This window comes from Buceros rhinoceros, unplaced genomic scaffold, assembly GCF_000710305.1.
Source record: "Buceros rhinoceros silvestris isolate BGI_N320 unplaced genomic scaffold, ASM71030v1 scaffold17586, whole genome shotgun sequence".
Classification (NCBI taxonomy): Eukaryota; Metazoa; Chordata; class Aves; order Bucerotiformes; family Bucerotidae; genus Buceros; species Buceros rhinoceros.
The window spans coordinates 58431-77917 of record NW_010419501.1 but is presented as its reverse complement, the minus strand read 5'-3'; the positions used below and the strand labels follow the sequence as shown (position 1 = coordinate 77917).

General features: G+C 35.1%; 1 protein-coding gene across 3 annotated transcripts in view; it reads left to right on the top strand.

The window, feature by feature from the left end:
• Positions 1-19487, top strand: part of REV1 (REV1, polymerase (DNA directed)) — a 48950-nt gene that overhangs the window by 7152 nt on the left and 22311 nt on the right. For 2 of the 3 annotated variants that reach the window (XM_010138962.1, XM_010138961.1), the window contains exons 4-11: positions 1767-1916; positions 3974-4686; positions 6474-6581; positions 8044-8160; positions 12844-12970; positions 13741-13869; positions 14540-14694; positions 17069-17188. In XM_010138962.1, coding sequence (XP_010137264.1) covers positions 1767-1916; positions 3974-4686; positions 6474-6581; positions 8044-8160; positions 12844-12970; positions 13741-13869; positions 14540-14694; positions 17069-17188 — 1619 coding nt within the window. Of the gene's footprint in view, positions 1-1766; positions 1917-3973; positions 4687-6473; positions 6582-8043; positions 8161-12840; positions 12971-13740; positions 13870-14539; positions 14695-17068; positions 17189-19487 lie in introns of all 3 variants that reach the window. The other variant, XM_010138960.1, reaches the window with a different exon arrangement.

Below are 19487 nucleotides of genomic sequence, written 5' to 3'. Positions count from 1 at the left end.
TAACCTGATCTTACTTTAAAGATAACCTTACTTTGGGCAGTGTTTGGACTAGAGGCCTCCAGAGGTCCTTTCCAACCTAAATTTTTTCAGTGATTATGGATTCTGTGATCCAGAGTGTGGAACGGACAAAGTTGTTGAATAAGGTATCTAAATTAGGGTTACTATTGCTCCATCTTAATACAGTTTGAAAAAAAAAAAAAAACCCCAAACCAATTGTGTATTGATCTAGTAATGCAGCTACTCCAGTAGCTAAAATCTTAGCATAAACAAGTTCTTAAATAATGTGGGTGTTTTTAATCATCTTGAAATTGCAGTAATGATTTTGAAATATTACCCAGGTTATGCACAGGTGCATATTACCTGGTTATGCACCCAGGTTCACGTGGTGGTAGGAAAAGCAGTCTAACCAATCGTTGTAAAAGCTTAGTTGCTATGTCACCCCTTTCTGTGTGAGAAAGCATTGGAACTCTACCATTTGTCTTTTTAATTCTGTTTGGCAGTGTTTGATGTAAAGTATGTTCCTTTATGAATACTATATATTCGTGTATCAAAATACCTTTAATTGATGTATTTTTAGGGCTGTTGTTGCTATCCCGTTCCCATAGAAATCTTACCAGGTATCTGTGTATATGCCTAACTAGTTTAAATTTATCTAATTGGGAAATGTGATCTCGCACTATATTCTTCTCTAATTGCAGCAAGAAAGCTCCTAAGGGCTTATGTTCCACTGTCCAGCTCCCTTGACAGCAGTACAGATCTGAGCTAGTTAAAAAGCACATCTCCAGGAGAAAGTATTCAGGTGTTGAAGAACAGAAAAACAGTATCTGCCACTCAGCTAAATTATCTTTAAAAAATTTATTTCAATTGTATCTTCAAAACTGAATGCTAATATTAAGCTTCTTTGATACTGAGAGAGGTTCCTCTGGTATAAGAAGTCTCAGCATCTCTGACCCAGTGTTCAATATGAAGAGTTGTATATGAGGAAGAGGTTTCGCTACTGCTAGCAATAGGCATTGGGATGGATAGATAAAGTCATGCTGTGGTATGTTTTTGAGAAGATTCCACTTCAAAGTCCACGACTTCCCTAAGGAATGTAGCAGTTACTGAGGTATAATTGCAGTTACAGAGGAAGAAGAGAAAGAAGATACAGTGGAACACATAGGACAGAACTGGAATGATTGTGGTAAATATTTATGGAAGGTCTATTTGGAAATTACTCTAATGTTTAGCTTTCTTCAGTGAATTTTCTTGCAAGAAGGGATAATTTTCCTTCTGGAATCAAAAAAGTAGTTCCTCTTTAATAGTGAACCACATCCTGACTGACCTTCTTCAAATTCTACCCAAGTTTGCTTGAACACATGCATTTGCATTGTTCCAAGTTAAAAGAGCTCAGTGAGCATCGTTCAGTTAGAATAACCAGGACCACTCACTGGTTTGTTTGGTTGTTGGGGTTTTTTTTCCTACTGGGCATTGTTTATTTTGTTTCTTAAATTAAATATTTAATATTGTGTGTGTCAACTGGAGAATAGAAATGGATATAGACAACAGACCAACACAACTGTGCAAATATCTTTGGTAGTACCAATCACCACATCAGAAATTTTGCTTTTCAGTTCAGTACGGTTAGCAGTAGGAAAGGGGTTGTGGAAGGGATTGCAAGTACATATAGCAGAACAGCAAAAGTAGTTGTTTATTGTACATGAGATATTTTTTAGCATAGAAGGTTGGGTAGTAACCTGTTCCTTTTTTTGTTTGTTTTCTTTCAGCATTAAAGCTGGACGTCTCCTCTCGCACATTCCGTATCAGCTTTACACCAAGCAGTCAAGTGTTCAGAAAGGTCTCAACTTTAATAGCATATGCAAACCTGAAGATGCCATGCCAGGTCCAAGCAATATAGCTAAAGATCTCAACAGGGTGTAAGTGTTTCTGATCTTGTATTGCAAATGCTAATCATTCAGCCATAATGGGTTTGCATTTATAACTATGTAGTATTTTAAAATGTCATTTCAGCTTTATAAGAAGGAGGCTCCAAGACACTGAAATTTAAAAATAAGGTATAACTGTATAAATGTCTTGTCTCTAGCCTTTGGACCACAGTTTGCTTGATAATGTGCCCTAGGAGTTTGAGGATGTAGCCTATCTGTGTGGAAGCAACAGGCATACATTAAAGGATTCTTGACTTATTACACTGAAAAGTAGGTCTTTATTTCAAAACCAAAAAGCTGCTATGATTTGATTACTTTTGCTAAAGGTGCCTAGGAACAAATGTAAATAAATGCATGCGAGTTGTTCTTTCTTTATCTTCTTTCAAAAAAAAAAGTCACAACATACCTTATGTATATTAACACCAAGATTTAAGTCATGCTTGAGAGAAGATGGATTAAAAAATTGAATTACAGTATAAAAATTTCTCCTAAAAGACCTTGATAAGGGAATGGAATAGAACAGAAAGCACCAGCAAAACTCTTAAGTGGCAGAGGAATTGCAGTTTGGAAAGATACTCTCCACTTGAACAGACTGTTCTGTGTAGATTTTTTTAGAGGGTTCCTGCATCTTTTTCAGAAGCACATGCTTGTTCAGAGGCAAGAATCATAAAATTATAGAATGGCTGAAGTTGAAAGAGACCTGGAGGTCATCTGGTCCAACAGAACTGCTCGAACAGGGACGAGGATACTGCACTTTCTGATTTGTAATGCTGATCTGTGTTCTTCCACAGTCCACTGAGTTATTTAAAATCCAATTCTGCATAATGCTGAGGAGACTTTACCACATCAGAGGGATTTGTCTATTTTTAGGAAAAATAAAACGAGTGCCACAAAATGAATAACCTAAGCAGTATTTCTTACCTGCATTTTAAACAATGGGTGATACAATCACCATCAGCTCTTATTATTGCATTGTTAATGTTTTTTTAAAATTAGAAGAATATTCAGATTTCTAAAAATACCAATTTGGTTTGAAAAGCCTAGGTTTGAAAACATGCCCTATCCACTGATACTAAATATGTACCACTGTCAACCATGGAACTCTTAAAAAAATGCTATGTTTAATATAATATATGATTGTGACAATCTTAACCAAATTATTGTCATGGTTAATTGGCTTTCTGGTTTCAGTGGTATACTGAATAGCTGATCATTTCCCACCCTCTTTCTGTATACTCAGATTGCTAGCTTTGGGTGTTGGGAGTGCTGGTTGGTTTTTGTTCAGCAGATGAAGAGGATGCACACCTCTTGAAGGTTTTGGTTTTAATTCCACTTAGCATTTGTTATCAAGTTAATTTTTTGAATGAAAGCTTGTCTCTACACTGTCAGAGTAAATGTAAAGTGCCAGTGCAGTTGTGGCACAATACTTAGTTTTATATGCTTAAAAGATGAGAAGTAGTTTGTTTGGGTTTTTGTGAAAAGCTAAGAATATGATTGATTTTTAGAGCTTGAACAGATTTTTCCGTGAGAAAAAATAAAATATATCTAGCACATAAATCTTAAAGAATTTTTTTTAAAAAAAAAAAGGTGTTTTCTATGTATACTTTTTTTTTATTATTGTTTATAACTAAATAAGGAAAATCATATCACTTGATAAAAAGTTGACTTCTGCTGGTAGTTTGCAAATTCGTGCAGCACTGATGCTGTCCGTGGTAGTATAATTCTGTTACCAAATTATAATAATTTTTTTGTTTGGAGGCTGCTGGTCAAATTAAAGGCCTTCGAAATAGCTTTTCTAATATGAACATGGTTTTAGTGACTCCCATGTAAACTCCTGGTAGTGCAGTGTTCATAATACACCAGATCTGTGAAATATTTTGTAGAGCAATATAATATTTCATGACACTGAGAGAACATGGCTCAGAATTTGAGATAGTTGTCTTGAAAATGTAAAAAATACTCAAAAAAAAATACTTAGCACTTGAAATGACCTGTAAATGTGCCTTTTTAATAGAAGGAATGGTATTAAGTAATCATATCTGTTTCAGAAATCATATTAAAAAGTGTGAGATGGAAAATGAGATTGCATCCAATGGACTAAGTAGCTGGAATGAAGAAGAGGAAGAAGAAAGTGACGATTTCAGATTTACAGAGCTGGAGCAGGTCCTTCCTGGACAGAAACAAAATGGGATTCAGTCTCACAAAGACAGCACTGCCATTTTTAATGGACACACACACACTTCTACCAGTGCCTTAAAGACACAGGATTGCTTGGTGCCCTCCGGCAACGGTGTTGCAAGTAGGTTCTCTCCAGGCCCTGTGCAGGAGGAGGGAAAGACTGAAAAAGGCATGGTTGACTTTAGAGACTGCACAACGCAGCAGTTGCAGCAAAGCAACAAAAATACAGACTTTTCGTGGAATCCACATAGGACTACGAGTAATTCATCCTCATCCTCATCTTTGCACAGTAATGCTAAAATAAATGGTGCTCACCACTCCACTGTTCAGGGGCCTTCAAGCACAAAAAGCACTTCTGTACCTACTCCTAGCAAGGCAGCTTCCTTACCTGTGTCCAAACCTTCAGATTGTAGTTTTATTTCTGACTTCTATTCACGATCAAGACTGCATCATATATCAACTTGGAAGTGTGAATTGACAGAGTTTGTCAACAGCCTACAGAGAAAAAACAGCGGTGTCTTTCCAGGAAGGGAAAAATTAAAAAAATGGAAAGCAGGCAGGTCTGCACTTAAAACTGACACAGGTAGATACTTGTTTAAGAAGGTTATGTTGAGAAGGTGCCTTTTATCTTTGTTTGTACATTAAATGCCTAACTGAGGGTAAATAGGTTAGTGTTCAATATTAACATTACAGTCAGGCTATCTGGAAAAGCTTGGTGATGATGCAACGAAAAATTCTTTTGGTTTTGTTTGGTTGTTTTTTTTTTTTTTCACCTAAAATGATTTAATGTGATACTCTGGTCTGTATTCAATTCCTTGTTACAGAAATAATATTCCTGACTTTACCAAGATATATGGATTGATCAAGGGGAAAAAATATTATATATATCTAAATACACAAGTCTGTGATTGCTGTGTGAAAATTTAAAGGGAAAAACACAGAAGAAAAAAACTTGCTGCTTCTAGTTCAGTCTGAAAATTTAAAAGACAAGTAATATTTGGGAGTGAGCTAAAATCTAACATTTTTTTGTTAGTCAGAGTTTTATATACCTCTGGGCCTGTTTTAATGAGTAGCAACATTGTATGAGACTTCTGACGGAAGAGAAATGTTTTATGTCATTACATCAATGAAAAGAATGAAAAACTAAGTGTAATTCCTAAGAGACAAGGTATTACAATACTTTATCTATGAAGTATTTTGCATCTTTAGAATCTCTCGTTTACAATCTTATTCAATCAAAAGGGTAGCTCTGTATCATCAAAGAGATTCTGACTCTGTTGTGCTGTAAAAATATTCTCTTGTAATCATATGAAAATATGCTTGGTGGTAAATTACCGCATCCTAAAAAATTATTGTTAGATAAATAAATTAACTGATTCTGTGTTTGTGCTAGGACACCTCACTTATAAAGTATGTTAGTTTACAAACTACCTTATGGGATAAACTAATGTATTTTTATTTTCTCTTTGATTTGGCCTAGAGTATTCAATTAGTGAATGACTGTGTTTCGGTTGACAAGTAGCAGCTTCTTAAGCATGAGCTTAATCACTTGAGCCGTAAATATGCTCTTTATAAGATAGTCTTTGTTTTTTAAAAGAATGCGTTCAAATGGTAAATTATTAAAAACAGAAAACATTTTTCTCATTACTCAGTAATTAACTCAGATGTTAAGCAGAACAGTTCACTTGGTGTATGGAAGTATTTTTTCACTGTTACTTTATGCATTGTTCAAAGTAAAATTTCTTTGTTGTGGTTAGATACAGACTCCTGTGGTAGGTCAGCAACATAGATATGCAGAATTGAACATCTAGAATACTGGACACATTTCTAGTGTGCTAGGTATGTTAAGTTTTTCAGTCTGAAGCTATCTTGCTCATCTTTGCTGAATATTTGCATGAGGAGGTACAGCAATGACAAAATCCAATTGCGTGGGAGGTTTAAAACTAATTTTGGTGTGTTTCAAGAAGAATTAGTGGCAGGTCTTAGTGCTGCTAAACTTTTTTTTATGTTTCGGAACATTCTCCTCATTGATGAGCAAAAAGGGGAAAAGTTCTCTGTTCCAGGTTCAGCATTCACATAGCAAAATAAAGATTCAGTTCCCACAACATACATTAATCTCCTTGGATTGGGGGAACTTGTTAGGTAGAAGGTGTTAATTATGAGAAAATAAAATAGAAACTTTAAGTTTAGGCTGTTTGTCTACTGTTTATGCTTACGTTACTTTCAGAATTTTGTAAATGTAACTATGTTCTTGGTGAGAAGAAACAAAAACCTTTATAATTTAAGGTGGTAAACTTGATGACTACTGTGAGTAGTACCAAAGTGTATAAATTAGGGTTCAAGTTTTCTGTTGGTGTATCTTCATACTAGGTAATGTGTCTGTTGCGAGCTCAGCCAAACCACAGAGCTGTATAATGCACGTGGATATGGATTGCTTCTTTGTGTCTGTGGCTATCCGAAATAGACCAGATCTCAAAGGTCAGTATTTAATTCTGCATGTTACAGTTTACTCAGTTAAGCCTTTAAAACAAAACCAAACTTGCACACTTAGAAAATGAACTTCGCATGTTAATCTTTTCTTTTCTGGCATCTCTGATAGTTAGACTGTGCAACTTTCCTATTCCTTCTTACTTTCTCACAATCCAAAAGCATAAGGAAGAGAGAACTGGAATTCTTCTTGCTTTGTCCTTTCAGTTATCTAAAGTAAGAAGAGAAAAGTGAAATCTGGAGTAACCATTCTCTGTAACATTGTACATTTCTTACTGAGACTTAAATCTACCACATTAGAAATGGGAGATCAAATTCTAGTGGTACCAGAAATGGGGTTTGGTCACTCTGTTAAAAAAAAAAAAGGAAAAGAAAACCAGACTGGGATATCCTGGTATCCCAGGGATATTAGGGAGCTTTGTTTAACTAGAAAAGTGGAAAAATCAAGGCCGAGAAATAATGCTTGACGCATCTTTTTCAAGGGAAATTTGCTTCTTTTCTATGTAAGCTCTTACACATGAAGTATTGTAAGGAGGATGGAAAATTCCTGGATTTTCACCTGGAGGATGAAAAATTCAGTGTGATCATCCTTAGGGCATAGGACAAGTTAATGGAGCTCCCTTGCTTGTTTTGGTGGGTGTTTTTACAAGTGTAATGCTGAACTTCGGTGATGAGCAAGTCTGAAGACTTGGTGCAGTGGTGACCAGCTGACATGTAGCTATCATAGATCTTGGGAAAGAGTAAGCTGTATAAATTCCTTTGCCGTCTTCTGTCCAAAAGCTGGAGCAACTGTACCCAAGATACTCCTGGTATGAGTGGATCTTTAAAACTTTATTTCTTGCCAAGTTTTAAATTCCATCGTGGAATAGAAAGGACCTAGGACTTTTCTGCAAATATTTGATCTGTTCCGTGGAAGTGTGCCATAATTTTCAGTGCATAAATTAGCTTCCTATAGAAAAATTACAGAGGTGTTGATATTATTAAAAAGTTAGAAGTTTACTAAAGATTTGATTTTGTACAGTTAATTCAACAAGTGGAGCTGAGTGTGTTGGTATGTGTATACTCTGCTAGTTTATTTAAGCTAATAAACATGATAACATTTAAAATCAGTGTAGTGTTTGCTGTGTCTTAAACTAATGAATCATTAGCGTGATGGTGAAGTTTCACAGCTTCCGTTTGTGCTTGTTATTAAAGACAAAATAGTACGGCTCTGTTTTCACTCTTTACAAGCTTTTCTTTACACGTGACTGCATTAAGAAGCAAATTCATAGTCATAATGCAAAGTCACTTTCATAGCTGTTTCTTTCTTAATGCTATAAGAGTGTGTAAGCTTGAAAGAAATTATAAAAAACTAAAGCAGATATCTTTATGATAATACCCTAGTTGTGGTTTTACTAAAATGTAAGCTATTACAAGTATTGACTTACGAGTACATGCATTTATTTCTCCACAGGAAAACCAGTGGCTGTAACTAGTAACAGAGGTGCAGGAAAGGCACCACTGCGCCCTGGTGCAAACCCCCAGCTTGAACAGCAATATTACCAGAATAAGCTATTGAATGGCAAAGCAGGTACAGATAAGCCTGTTTGTTTGTTTGTCTGTATGTTTTTAACTTTTAGTAGTTGAAGTCTTTTTCCTTAAAGTTATTAGTAAAATGTACAGTGGATAAATTTGTTTTTTCCTGTGAGGGATTTCAGGAAAGATCGATCTTTGGGCAACATGATGCTCTGTGGCCTTAGTAATAACATGCTGCTGTGACTTCTTGTAATTTAGTTTTCTTCACTATGGGTGAATTATTTCAGAGCAGTTTTAGGGTTTACTCACTTTCACTGAGGTTGAGTGTAAGATACAATGTTAAGTAATTATTTAAAATAAATAAATGCAAATTGTCTGGGATCACTTTGTTTTGAGTAAGTCTATTATAAAAAGAAGAAGGTACAATATAAATTTTAAAAAGCTACTGAAATATTTTTACTATTAAAGTAGAAATGACAGCACGTGGCCGGGGAGAAATTGATTGTTAGAAGTTGGGTTTTGAATTGCCTGTGTGCAATATCCGTGTACGATGAGTTGATTTGTGTGGCCCTTAGACCATTTTAGGTTTCTGGAAAGTTTGTGCAACCTCCATGAGTTCTGTCTCTCCAGTACTTGGTTTCCTCAAAACCAGGGCATCTATCATAGTTTGACAATTACTTACTTGCCTGCAGTAATTTAGAAATCTGTTATTTTCTGTCCTCAAGTAGTAGTATACTAATGTAAACTAAACATACTTTTAATAAGTTTTTATTATTATTATACTGCCTGAACTGCATTTAGTATAAGAAAGTGTATTGCAAAACTTTGGCAACTTGTTTCTCTTTTTGTCTTTAACAGTCTGCTTATCAGCTTAAAAGGTTAGTTTTTACCATAAGGTTGAGAAGAAGTGTATAAACAAGGGGCAGCTGCTGAGCTTCTCCTTTCCCCCTTGTATAGGCACTTCTTATCAGCCTTGTGGTATCAAGTACTGTTGTTATAAAGTTCACACCTCAGTGACTTACTTTGTTGATACAAGAGGTAGAAAAAGACAGGTTGTTCTTCCATGATTTTTTCTGAAATGTTAATGCTTTAAAAACACTGCCCATTTTCAAAGACATTTGGAAACAAGGTGTTACAGGAAGTGATGCGGTTTTATTTGTTGTTTTGCTGTGGTTTAAGAACACTTCAAAAACTAAGTGATATATATGTTTGTGGAACCCACCAGCCTTTAACTTTTTAAGGACTTTTCAGGATGCTCCAGACTTAGCTTCTGCTGTGTTGTTTACAATGCCATATATAAATGCTTTACAAAGATAGAGTGGGTTTTATGGAATTGCATTTTCTGTAGTATAGCTTATGCATGAACTATTTAGTTCGGTTTTGTACAGTGACTTTGTAACTTTTGTTAGGACCTTGCACTGGATAAGGGTGTGACTTCATGCAATCAAGTGATGTTTGGAGAGTGAGGTGGTTAGGTTACAAAGCTTAGCTGATACCTAGCAAGTTCTTTGCGATTCACGACTTCAGTAGTGTCTTCTACTCTGTTGCTTAAGAGTACAGCAGATTTCAGCCTCATTGTATAAGAAACTCAGTTTCTTACTGCAGCAGCTTTTTCTGGATTATCCACATGTTCATTTCTTTAACTTCACCATCCAATCTCACTGGCTTGCACACAGGCAGGCAGCTAGCTCTTTCTTTCCTGATACTTAGTCTGATTGTGTAAGCTGCTGTTTTGGTGAAAGGATTTTTTCCTAACATTCTTTTTATAGTCTCTTTCTCATTAGCTGCAGTTCATAATATTTTTTAGTGTCTTTGATAATTTTTATCTCCATGTACAATAGTTTTGTCAACAAAAAATATAACCTGTTGTTTTTGCTTGCATTCTCGTAAGTACGTGGCTTGTCTTCCTTTTGGGGAAAAGAAAATACAGTTAGTTTTGGTCTTAGATGGAAAGGTGGAATTGCAGGTTAGGCTTTTCTAACATCACAGTATCTTAGAAAGTGTATGTGACACGCTTGACAGCATGTGTTTAATTGTGCCATGCCAGAGGTAAATACGGTCCAGTAGGCACATGTATCACGTGGAAAAGTACTTTTTCTAAAACACAAAAAGTACAGAATGCTAAATTATGCTGCTAAATGTACACAATTCTGTTTGGGAACATGTTATATAAATGAAAGAAAAAGGTAGTTGGGACCAACTTTGAACATGAGCATATTTTTACATCCATGCTTCAACATGGAACCCACTTCATTTTTTGATGCTTCATACTTTCCAGGCTGTTCTCTGATTTTGCCTTCTCCAAGTCTTGCTTACTAGAAAAACTGTTCCAAATTAAAAAAACAAAAACAAAACCCAAACCACACACACACAAACACCAAAATATAAACAAACCCAAACCCTTGTGAATCACTTTTGACCAAATACTGAATTCTGCTGCTTCAGTTACTTCTTTTTTTGCAAATTACTTCTTTAGTGATACTGGTTCCTGCCTTTGATCTGCATTGCTAGACAGCTATCTAGCATCAGTAGAATCTTGAATCTTTTATGAAATACTTTCTTTTTCTCGATTGAATACATTCAAAAATGTATAACTTTTTAAATTTAAAACTTTCTACCATTCTCACCCTAAATCTCCAAATTGGAGATAGCCTTTCTGGGTAGTAAAAATGACTACATACGTCCTATCTTTAATATTCTAAAGAGAGAAGATTAACATACAATCAGCATTCTTAATTTGGGGTCTCTTTTCCATGGCCAGGATGCCCAAGATGTGAGTGTTTCTTAGGCTTCCTTTCCCTCAACCCTAGTATCTCCCTTTTTTCATTCTAAAGAGCAGCAGATTTTAACAATCATATTAGTCACAGATTTATTCTCAGCGATTTCTTTTTCACAGACTTGGGTCCTGGCCTCTGATTTCTCCATCCGTTGCTCCACATTCACCATGTGCCTGTCTAGTTTCCCAGCTTTTGATGAGAGGTTCTCTACCTTGCCTTCCATTGAGGACAATGTGTTCTGCATTGCCCTGAATTTCACATGAAGTGACTCCATCAGCTCATGGGGGGATCTGCTCTGCTGCGATGTGGAAAAAGTCGACGAGTCCAATGAAGATAGACAAGATGACAGCATCATCTCAGGCCAGGGCACAGGAAGGCATGGACTAAAGAAATTGTTCTTGTCGTTCTTATCTTTATTTGGGGCATAATTTTGCTCTAACTTTCAGCTACAGACATCTTAGGTAACTTACTGAGCTCATCATACATTAAAATATTTAAGACGTGAAAAGGTGCACAAATTTAGTGGAAATTCTGAATAAAAGCAGTATTTCGCGAGTCAGGCTTTACCCCTGCTGTCTCCACTCACTCATTACAGCACTTTCTCTGTTTGATAACTACTTGTATATGCACATAGCACCATTTCCTTTCAGTCAAATTGTCAGTGTGTAAGTTGTTAGTACTATGAAATATAATTAGTCATTGTCACACTCTGAAGAAAACACCCTGAGTATTATATTACAAAGGTGTATGGTATTAAATAGACTACGGTCTTGAAAAAGAACTATAACATACGTATTTGATTTCATTTTAAGTGAATGGAAGCTTTTTTCTGTATGATACCTTGTTTTGATTCTGATGGGAGTTTGAGAGGGCATAATATTTTTTGCATATAGCCATTTTTTCAGGCTGATCTATATTTAGAGTATAGGCATGTATCTTTCAAAGCTTACATACTGTGAAAACCCAAATAGAAAGGAATAGAAAATGCTTTGCTTGATTCCAGTATTCAGTGTCATGGAATTTTGTTCTAGTACCTAATATGCAGTGGGCCTGGAGGACTCTTTAAAATTTAGGTAAGAGCATGCAGTGAAGTTTTATAAAATTAGGGAAGGTGTGTCTCATTTTAAGTCTGGGTTTGCAGTGTTTATAATTGTATCATTTTGATCCAAGATAAACTTATGGTGATATTTGAAAGAAGTTGACATATCCTAATAAGGGAATTGTTAGGAAGTAACCACAGAAGTTTTGTCAATTAATATCTCCATAAGATTGATAAAGGAAGTACTAAGTTTCAGTTAGTGTTTTTAAATTTGAGCTAATTAGCATTCTGGTTGTTTCACTTCTTAAAAATCACTTTGTGGTATCTAGATCATTAGAAAAACAGTTTTGAGTAAGAGGTTGTAAGGATGATGATAAAATCGTTATGTATTCTGAATTTAATTTCTGTGTTCTGGTGGTAGTTGTGCTTTCTGTAAAAAAGGAATGTAGCAAAGCGTTGTCTTGTTCAGCCAAGCAGTTGGTAAATTTTTTTAGTGTCTTGTATTTCTTCACAGATATGGTCGTAGCAGTTAGCCTCAAGTGTTTGTTGATTTTTATTGTCATTAAAGCTAACTGAGATCAGTGTTATTTTACAGTATGGTGTATGTAGTCTCCAACAAGCTGCTGTCTAGTAATTTGGGGAAAAATAGAAACAGAATTTTGCTGTATCTTAATATTCTTCTGAGTAATGTGTACAGGCCTATCTGCAGAGGAACATTACTATGTGGGGTGGTTCTGGATTTGTCCTTGGGTTTTTCTTCTGGACCGTGATATGAATCAAAATACTATATGAACCTCTTCATCGACAGGTAGCAGCATAGCAGTTGTGTAAAATCCATAATTTTTATTTTATTCACATTCAGTCTGTTAAACTCTTAAGAAAAATAATATAAAAACAAATATAAATATTATTTTCCAAGCAGAAATTAGAATACCCGATAAGCTCGACTCAGTCTGGGAGCATCCGGATTCCACACATGTGAATGGAGCTGACTTCAATCTCACTGTTCTGTCCATGGCTGAAATAGCTTCTTGTAGTTATGAAGCCAGGTAGGTAAAAGTTACCTATCGGGTTGCGTGAAAATCTCGTAAAGATAGGCATAAAATGTCCCAAAATAGCAGTTGTTAAGTCATTTTCTTTAAACTTTTCTAGAGAGGATTTTTTTTTTTTGGTGTGTTTTCAAAAGTTGCAGTTAAATAGGTTGTTAGAATTTAGCACAAGGTCTTCCCTATGGATGCTGCTGCATTTTAAACACTGCTTAATAGCTTTCAACTTAACCTACATGTTACTTGAAACAAAACCTATTAAGAAAAACCTTATGCCATTCACTGTGATATTGTTGATCACATAATGTTATTGTCACTTCTTTGTATCAAAATTGCATTCTTTGTGTTGGAAATACAATTTTCTTCCCTGGTGGAAATAATACTCCAGAAATTATTCCTTCTTTGCAACCTTTCGCAAGCCTGCTAGGATAAGTAGACTTATATTTGTATCTCAAAAAATTAGAGTTTATTTATTGCAGGATCATAATTTTGTAAGCTTGCACAGTGAAATGTAAGATCCGGTTACGTTAGTCACTACAGTATGTGAGTGGTTTTAATTTGAAACAGAAGATAGAAGGTAGTACTTTCTGGAGTCTTTGTCTTAAGCATGTTCCCAAAGGTAGGCTCTCCATCCTGCGTACCTGAATATTCCTTTTTATTGATAATTCATTTTTGTGAGAAAAGACAAATACTTCATTTGAAAATACCCCATATTACTTTGTGGAAAAATTGGTACTGTGTTTATTTGGGGTTTTTTTATTATTTAATTTTAGACAAGTCGGCATAAAGAATGGAATGTTTTTCGGCCAAGCAAAGAAGTTGTGTCCAAGTCTTCAAGCTGTTTCGTATGATTTTGATGCATACAAAGAAGTTGCACGGACAGTATATGAAATATTAGCAAGGTAATGTGCTGTTGGTTTACATGATCTTTCATGGTAAGGTTACCAAGCATATTTTATTTGCTGTGCTGAATGCCATTATTCAATTTAGTTATATTCGTCTCCATCTTACTCTTCAGCTGCAATAAAGCCATTCCTATTTGACATCTTCCTTTTGAAGTATTTTTGTTATTTTGAGCACCATGCTTCTGAGCATTCTTTTATCTTGAAGCCAAATCCTGTAGACAGTCATCATCTGACTTCCAAAGGAGTCATCATTAAATTTTTTACTGATTACACTATGAGAAGCAAATCCCTATTAATAGTGAGATTTTTCAAAGAGGTATTTTTGAGTAACCTGAGAATTGGTTACGTGAGCAACATCTATTAGAAACTACTTTCTGGCTTAAAATGCACTTGAACAAAACTGGAAATTTGTTATTGTCAATGAAAAATAAGTATTCAACTCATTCTCCAGCTGTTCCTTTAAAATCATGATGCATGTTGAAATTAGTCCTACATTAGTAATGTTACCGTAATTTGCTGTTTTACCATTTTTAATATGTAAGTGATGTGTGATACAAAATAAGCAGGGAAGTGCCACCACAAAAGGAAGACTTGATTTGCTACATATTTGTTTTAACAGATGGTGAGCTGTTGCTGGTGTTTCACCTCCTTTACTTTGTGTTGATAGCTATACTCATAACATCGAAGCAGTCAGTTGTGATGAAGCACTAGTAGATATCACTGAAATCCTTACAGAGACCAGAGTGACCCCTGATGAACTTGCAAATGCTATCCGCACCGAAATCAAAGCCCAAACTAAATGCACTGCTTCTGTTGGGATGGGTAAGTACCTTATTTAATTTCTGTTTAAAAGCAGTGCCTACTATTAAACAGGTATCAAAGCTATTTAAGATTACTAAAAAACTTAAGTGTGTGATAGGGAATGTATCACCCTTTACGTTAAATTAAAATAAACAAAAATGCAAGAAAATCTTCACAAGTGGCAAGTTTTAAGCAAAAATTTATAAATTTTTTATCACTCCTCCTTTGTTATCTGGACAGTATGCTAAAATTCCATCTGTATGATATCCTTACATTCGTTTTTATGAAATGCAGTTGTGTTTTTCCAGTAAATAGAAAAATGAGCAAATTCTCTTCCTTAGCAGAGATAGCGGTAAGAGTTTATGGGATGGCATGACTTAGCATAATTATTAAAAGGTACTGAAAACAAAGATTAGTGTGATTTGTAATAGGTATTGTATACGTAATCACACATCTTAAAAAACTTCCTTGATTTCTTTTCACTTGGCTTCTTCCATGCTCTTTTGGTTTTGTCCCTAATTAATACTAGATTTGTGTATCTGTAAATAAATATACAGAGTGTATATAAGTGCATGAAATCCACTTGAGACAAGCTGAAATTCATTACAGTAAGCAGAATTCTTCCTTTATTTCTTATGATATCATAGTACAGAGACTGTAATTCTCTGAATTCCTATTTGTGTCTTCTTTTGACTTGAAATACATTTGTAATCTCTTTTATATGCTTATTTGTTGTGTTTCTTTTTTCTATAAAAAGAGCAGAATTAGTTTTTAAAGCATTGTTTTCTAATCTTGTATCATAGTTCTCTTACTGATTGAAAGAGACAAATATGTATGAGCAGGCATTTTTTTTCTAATTACAAATTTGTGTGAGATATTGGAAAATAATTTTCGTATCCTTTCTAGAAATTCGCATGGTAGGTACATGACAAGGACTTTGCCTCTTCACTCATAAGTCATGATTAACTAAATAAGTAAGAGGAAACAATTGTAATATTACATGAATGTCAAGACCTTATTTCAAAATCGCGGTCTGCCAGAAACATACATCTTTTGTGAATGATTTATATATTGCCCAATGGAAAAGTTGTACCAATATAGTAAAATGTCAATTTGAGTAGATACTGTAATACTATTGAGATCTCCTCTCAGTGCTGTTGTCTTAGATTAGAGATAAATTAAAGAGGGACATGATTATGCCAGTTGAATAAATTTTATTTTTACCCTGGAGATTTTAGTGGCTAAACTAAACTGATTTAAACAATGCTAATGAAAGATTAAACACTCATCTGTAAATATCCTGTATCTTGGTTTCTCATTTGTTAAGTGAGGTATTAGTTTTTTCCTACTTTACTTCAGTGATGTGGCAATAAATACATTGCTGAAGGTAAATCACTGAGATTTCATGATATTAGAGGCTATGTTGGTGTGTTTGATGGATAAGAGGATCGGAAATCTTCAGTACTCTATATAACAAAACATGGATCCTCAAAGTTAAATAGGGAATTGAATGAGGAATCTGTCATTGTTTCATCAATTTAACCTCTCAGGAGAAACAGTGCACTCTGTTACTCTTCCTATTAACTAAATTTTAGGGTAGACAAAAGGAATGTGAACGTGCGTGGGGGGAGAAGAGGAATAACAACACACAGTACTGTGAGTTGTGAATTCTCCTGACCTTTTATTAGTTTGCTTTATCTTAGAATAGGGAGTTTGAGTGGCAGTGATTAATGTGTTGGATATCATTTCAGTGATCTTATTGGCTCGACATGAACATATAAAGCATATAAACAGGGAATTAAAAATGTTGAAATAGGTCTTGTTACTTTACGCACTTTATGAATGCATACAATAATTTAATAAAGTCACTGGATTTTTTTTTTTTAGTGAATACTCAGGCCGAAATATTAACTTAATTCCTGTATTTCACATACAATATACTGGATAGAATTACAACCTATTATTTTCATTAACCATAGCAGATTTTTCGAAGTCCTGCAGTGTTAAAGTATTACACTTATAAATTTTTTAGCTATTTGCTCGTAAGTGTTTATCTGTACCTCTACATGTGTAGAACATAACCAAGACAAATAAATTCAGTGTTCTTAGAGAAAAGCCCTGCGCTTTCTTGTTGGTCATTCTGGGGTTTTTGCTGGTTTTTTGTTTGGTTTGGTTTAACTTTGCAATTGCAATTATCACTGCAGTTACACTTCTGTAATCACAAATACTGCTAGCTGCTAATTTGGCAGTAGATACTGCAGATATATATGTATACATTTCATTAAATTCTTCGTAAGAGATAAAGAATTTGACTGTACTCTCTGCATTTTTTCCTTGACTGTTGACCTGCGGCATTCCACTTGAGAAGACATACTTTAATTTGATGTTTTTACAGGTTCCAATATTCTGCTGGCCAGAATGGCAACTCGTAAAGCAAAACCAGATGGACAATATCACTTAAAACCTGAAGAAGTGGATGATTTTATCCGAGGGCAGCTTGTTACTAGTCTTCCAGGTACTCCTTTCTGTAAAAGCACATTCTGCCTCCTGATATTAAAACAGCTTCAGCTACAAATCTGTGGTTGGTGCTATTCCCTGGTTATGACCCAAAAAAAGAAGATGTACCAATATATAAAAATTTCAGAAATTTCTGAAAAGAATTTCCATGACCTTTTTGTATCTTGTGAGAAGCATCTTTTCATCTTTTTTAATAAAGAATTTACTGATTCACACACGATGATCTACAGAAGAAGCTCAGAGTTTAGTAAGGTTGCAGAACCTTGTATTCTTCAATAAAATTATTTAGATGAGTCATTGGAGTGAGTGCTAACTTGCTGTATCATCATGAATGTAATAAAATTAGTAACATCACGTACTTATCACTGAGAGGGGCAGAGTTTGCTTAGAACTGAGAATTAACCCAAGAGAGTATTCTTTCTAAAAAGGAGTGTATGAAGTCAGGAGTTGGAAAAAATAGCACAGATGCCATAATAAAATAGACAGTATGTGAAGGGAAGAAAAGAGAGAGTTTTTTTAATGTCTGGTGCATCTAAGAAACTCTCAGAGATTTTGAAGAGAATAAGGGCAGAAGGAAAATTAATAAACTAGAGAAGTGTTTCTGCTTGCAACATAAGCTGTGTTAGAATGGCCGATAAATGGAGAGGAAGGTGGAAAGTAAGGCTACTGTTGGAGTATTACCACTGTTATGCTCTGATCCAGCTATAGACAGTTTTTGGTTCTAGTAGACTTAGAATAATGTCTAGTAGACATTAGGCATTTGTTACACGGGTAATTATTTTTTTTGTGTATTTATCTCTAGTTAATGGTATACTGCAAACTGACAGAATGATTTGCTTCACAAAAGGTTGTGAAATTCCAACTGGTTTTTGCCTACTTGTCTGAAGAAATGATTGCAACAATGATTATGATTTACAATTTGCAAGTATAACATACTAATAATTTTATGAACTGTTTGGCAGTTTCAGCCAAATCTTACTGAGAGGTAGAAGTTCTAGTGACATTATGTTTCCACAAGTTTTGTGAAAAATGACAGCTTGACAGAGAAGAGTGATCCAAACGAGTACATCCTTTGAGGAACAGACAGGCAAAAATGCAACTGTTGTACACTTTGGCAGTAGTTCCCAGTAATCATATGTATAGCCAGACTGCATGTTTTCTGTCCTGCTTTCCTTGGTCAGATAGGAGAGAGAAAGCTATTTCAGTAAGGGAGAACTGGAGCAACTGAGTGGGATGTCTGTGGACAGAGAGAAGACCAAGGAGAATGCTGACAGGAGGAAAGAAGCTTTTCTGGCGCACAGGTTTTAGGGAAGTTATTCAAGTCAGAAAGATGGGTGGGAATTAGAGTTACAGTGCTGGGGGAGTGATGGGCAGTAAGGGCATACAGAAGACACCTGTATGAAAACAGGCTTTATTATATTTCTTTATTGTTCCAGGAAAATACTTGAGAGTTAAAGTGTTTCCTGTCATGTAACTGTTATTCAGTACTTTAGTGATATAATGTGACACAGATACAGTGCAAAAAGTGCTGAGTGAGCGCTCGTTTGTGCTTTGTATGTTAGTGATCAGCTGAGCTCAGCCTGCTTGTGTACACGTATATTTAGTGTTAAATGTTCAAAATAGTAGTTTTCTCTGTTTAAGAAAAAATTGAGAAGGAAAACAAAAAATAGATAACAGTAGACTCTGAAATGGAGAAGTGGTAGGAATAGCATACATAAACAGGAGCAGGTTTACCTGAAATTCTCTTTATGTATCTACTTCCATGGACAAATGAGATTTACAGCACAGCACCATTTCTCTTTGACAATCTTATAGGAGATATTTTTCCTCCAGAAGATTATTGATATAGTACTATGCTTTGACATGAGTATTTGAAGTTTTCAGAATTGACTTGGCATGTTCACAGTAAAAACTTTCTAGCGTTTGTGTCAATATGTCACCTAGACAAAGAAACATGATGAAAGATAGAAGCTGATTACCGGAGATTTCTAACTTCTGCTGACTTTGGTAGTGTAAACTCATAGGAGTAATATTTTTTGGAACTAACAAGCCACCTCTCCAAAATGCAGAAATACATTTAAGTTTATCACACTTATATATGTGCTGTTGCCATGGATACCTACAATTTCCAGTGCTTGGGAATTCAAAGCACAAGTGATACAGGTATTCTATCACTTCTGCTTGAAATACTGTTTTTCTATCTAGGAAGCAGAGGAACAGTCAAATATATTTGTTGGTTTTCTTATAGATTAAATCACTCGCGTATGATGGCAAAACGTTACATGTTGGACACTCTT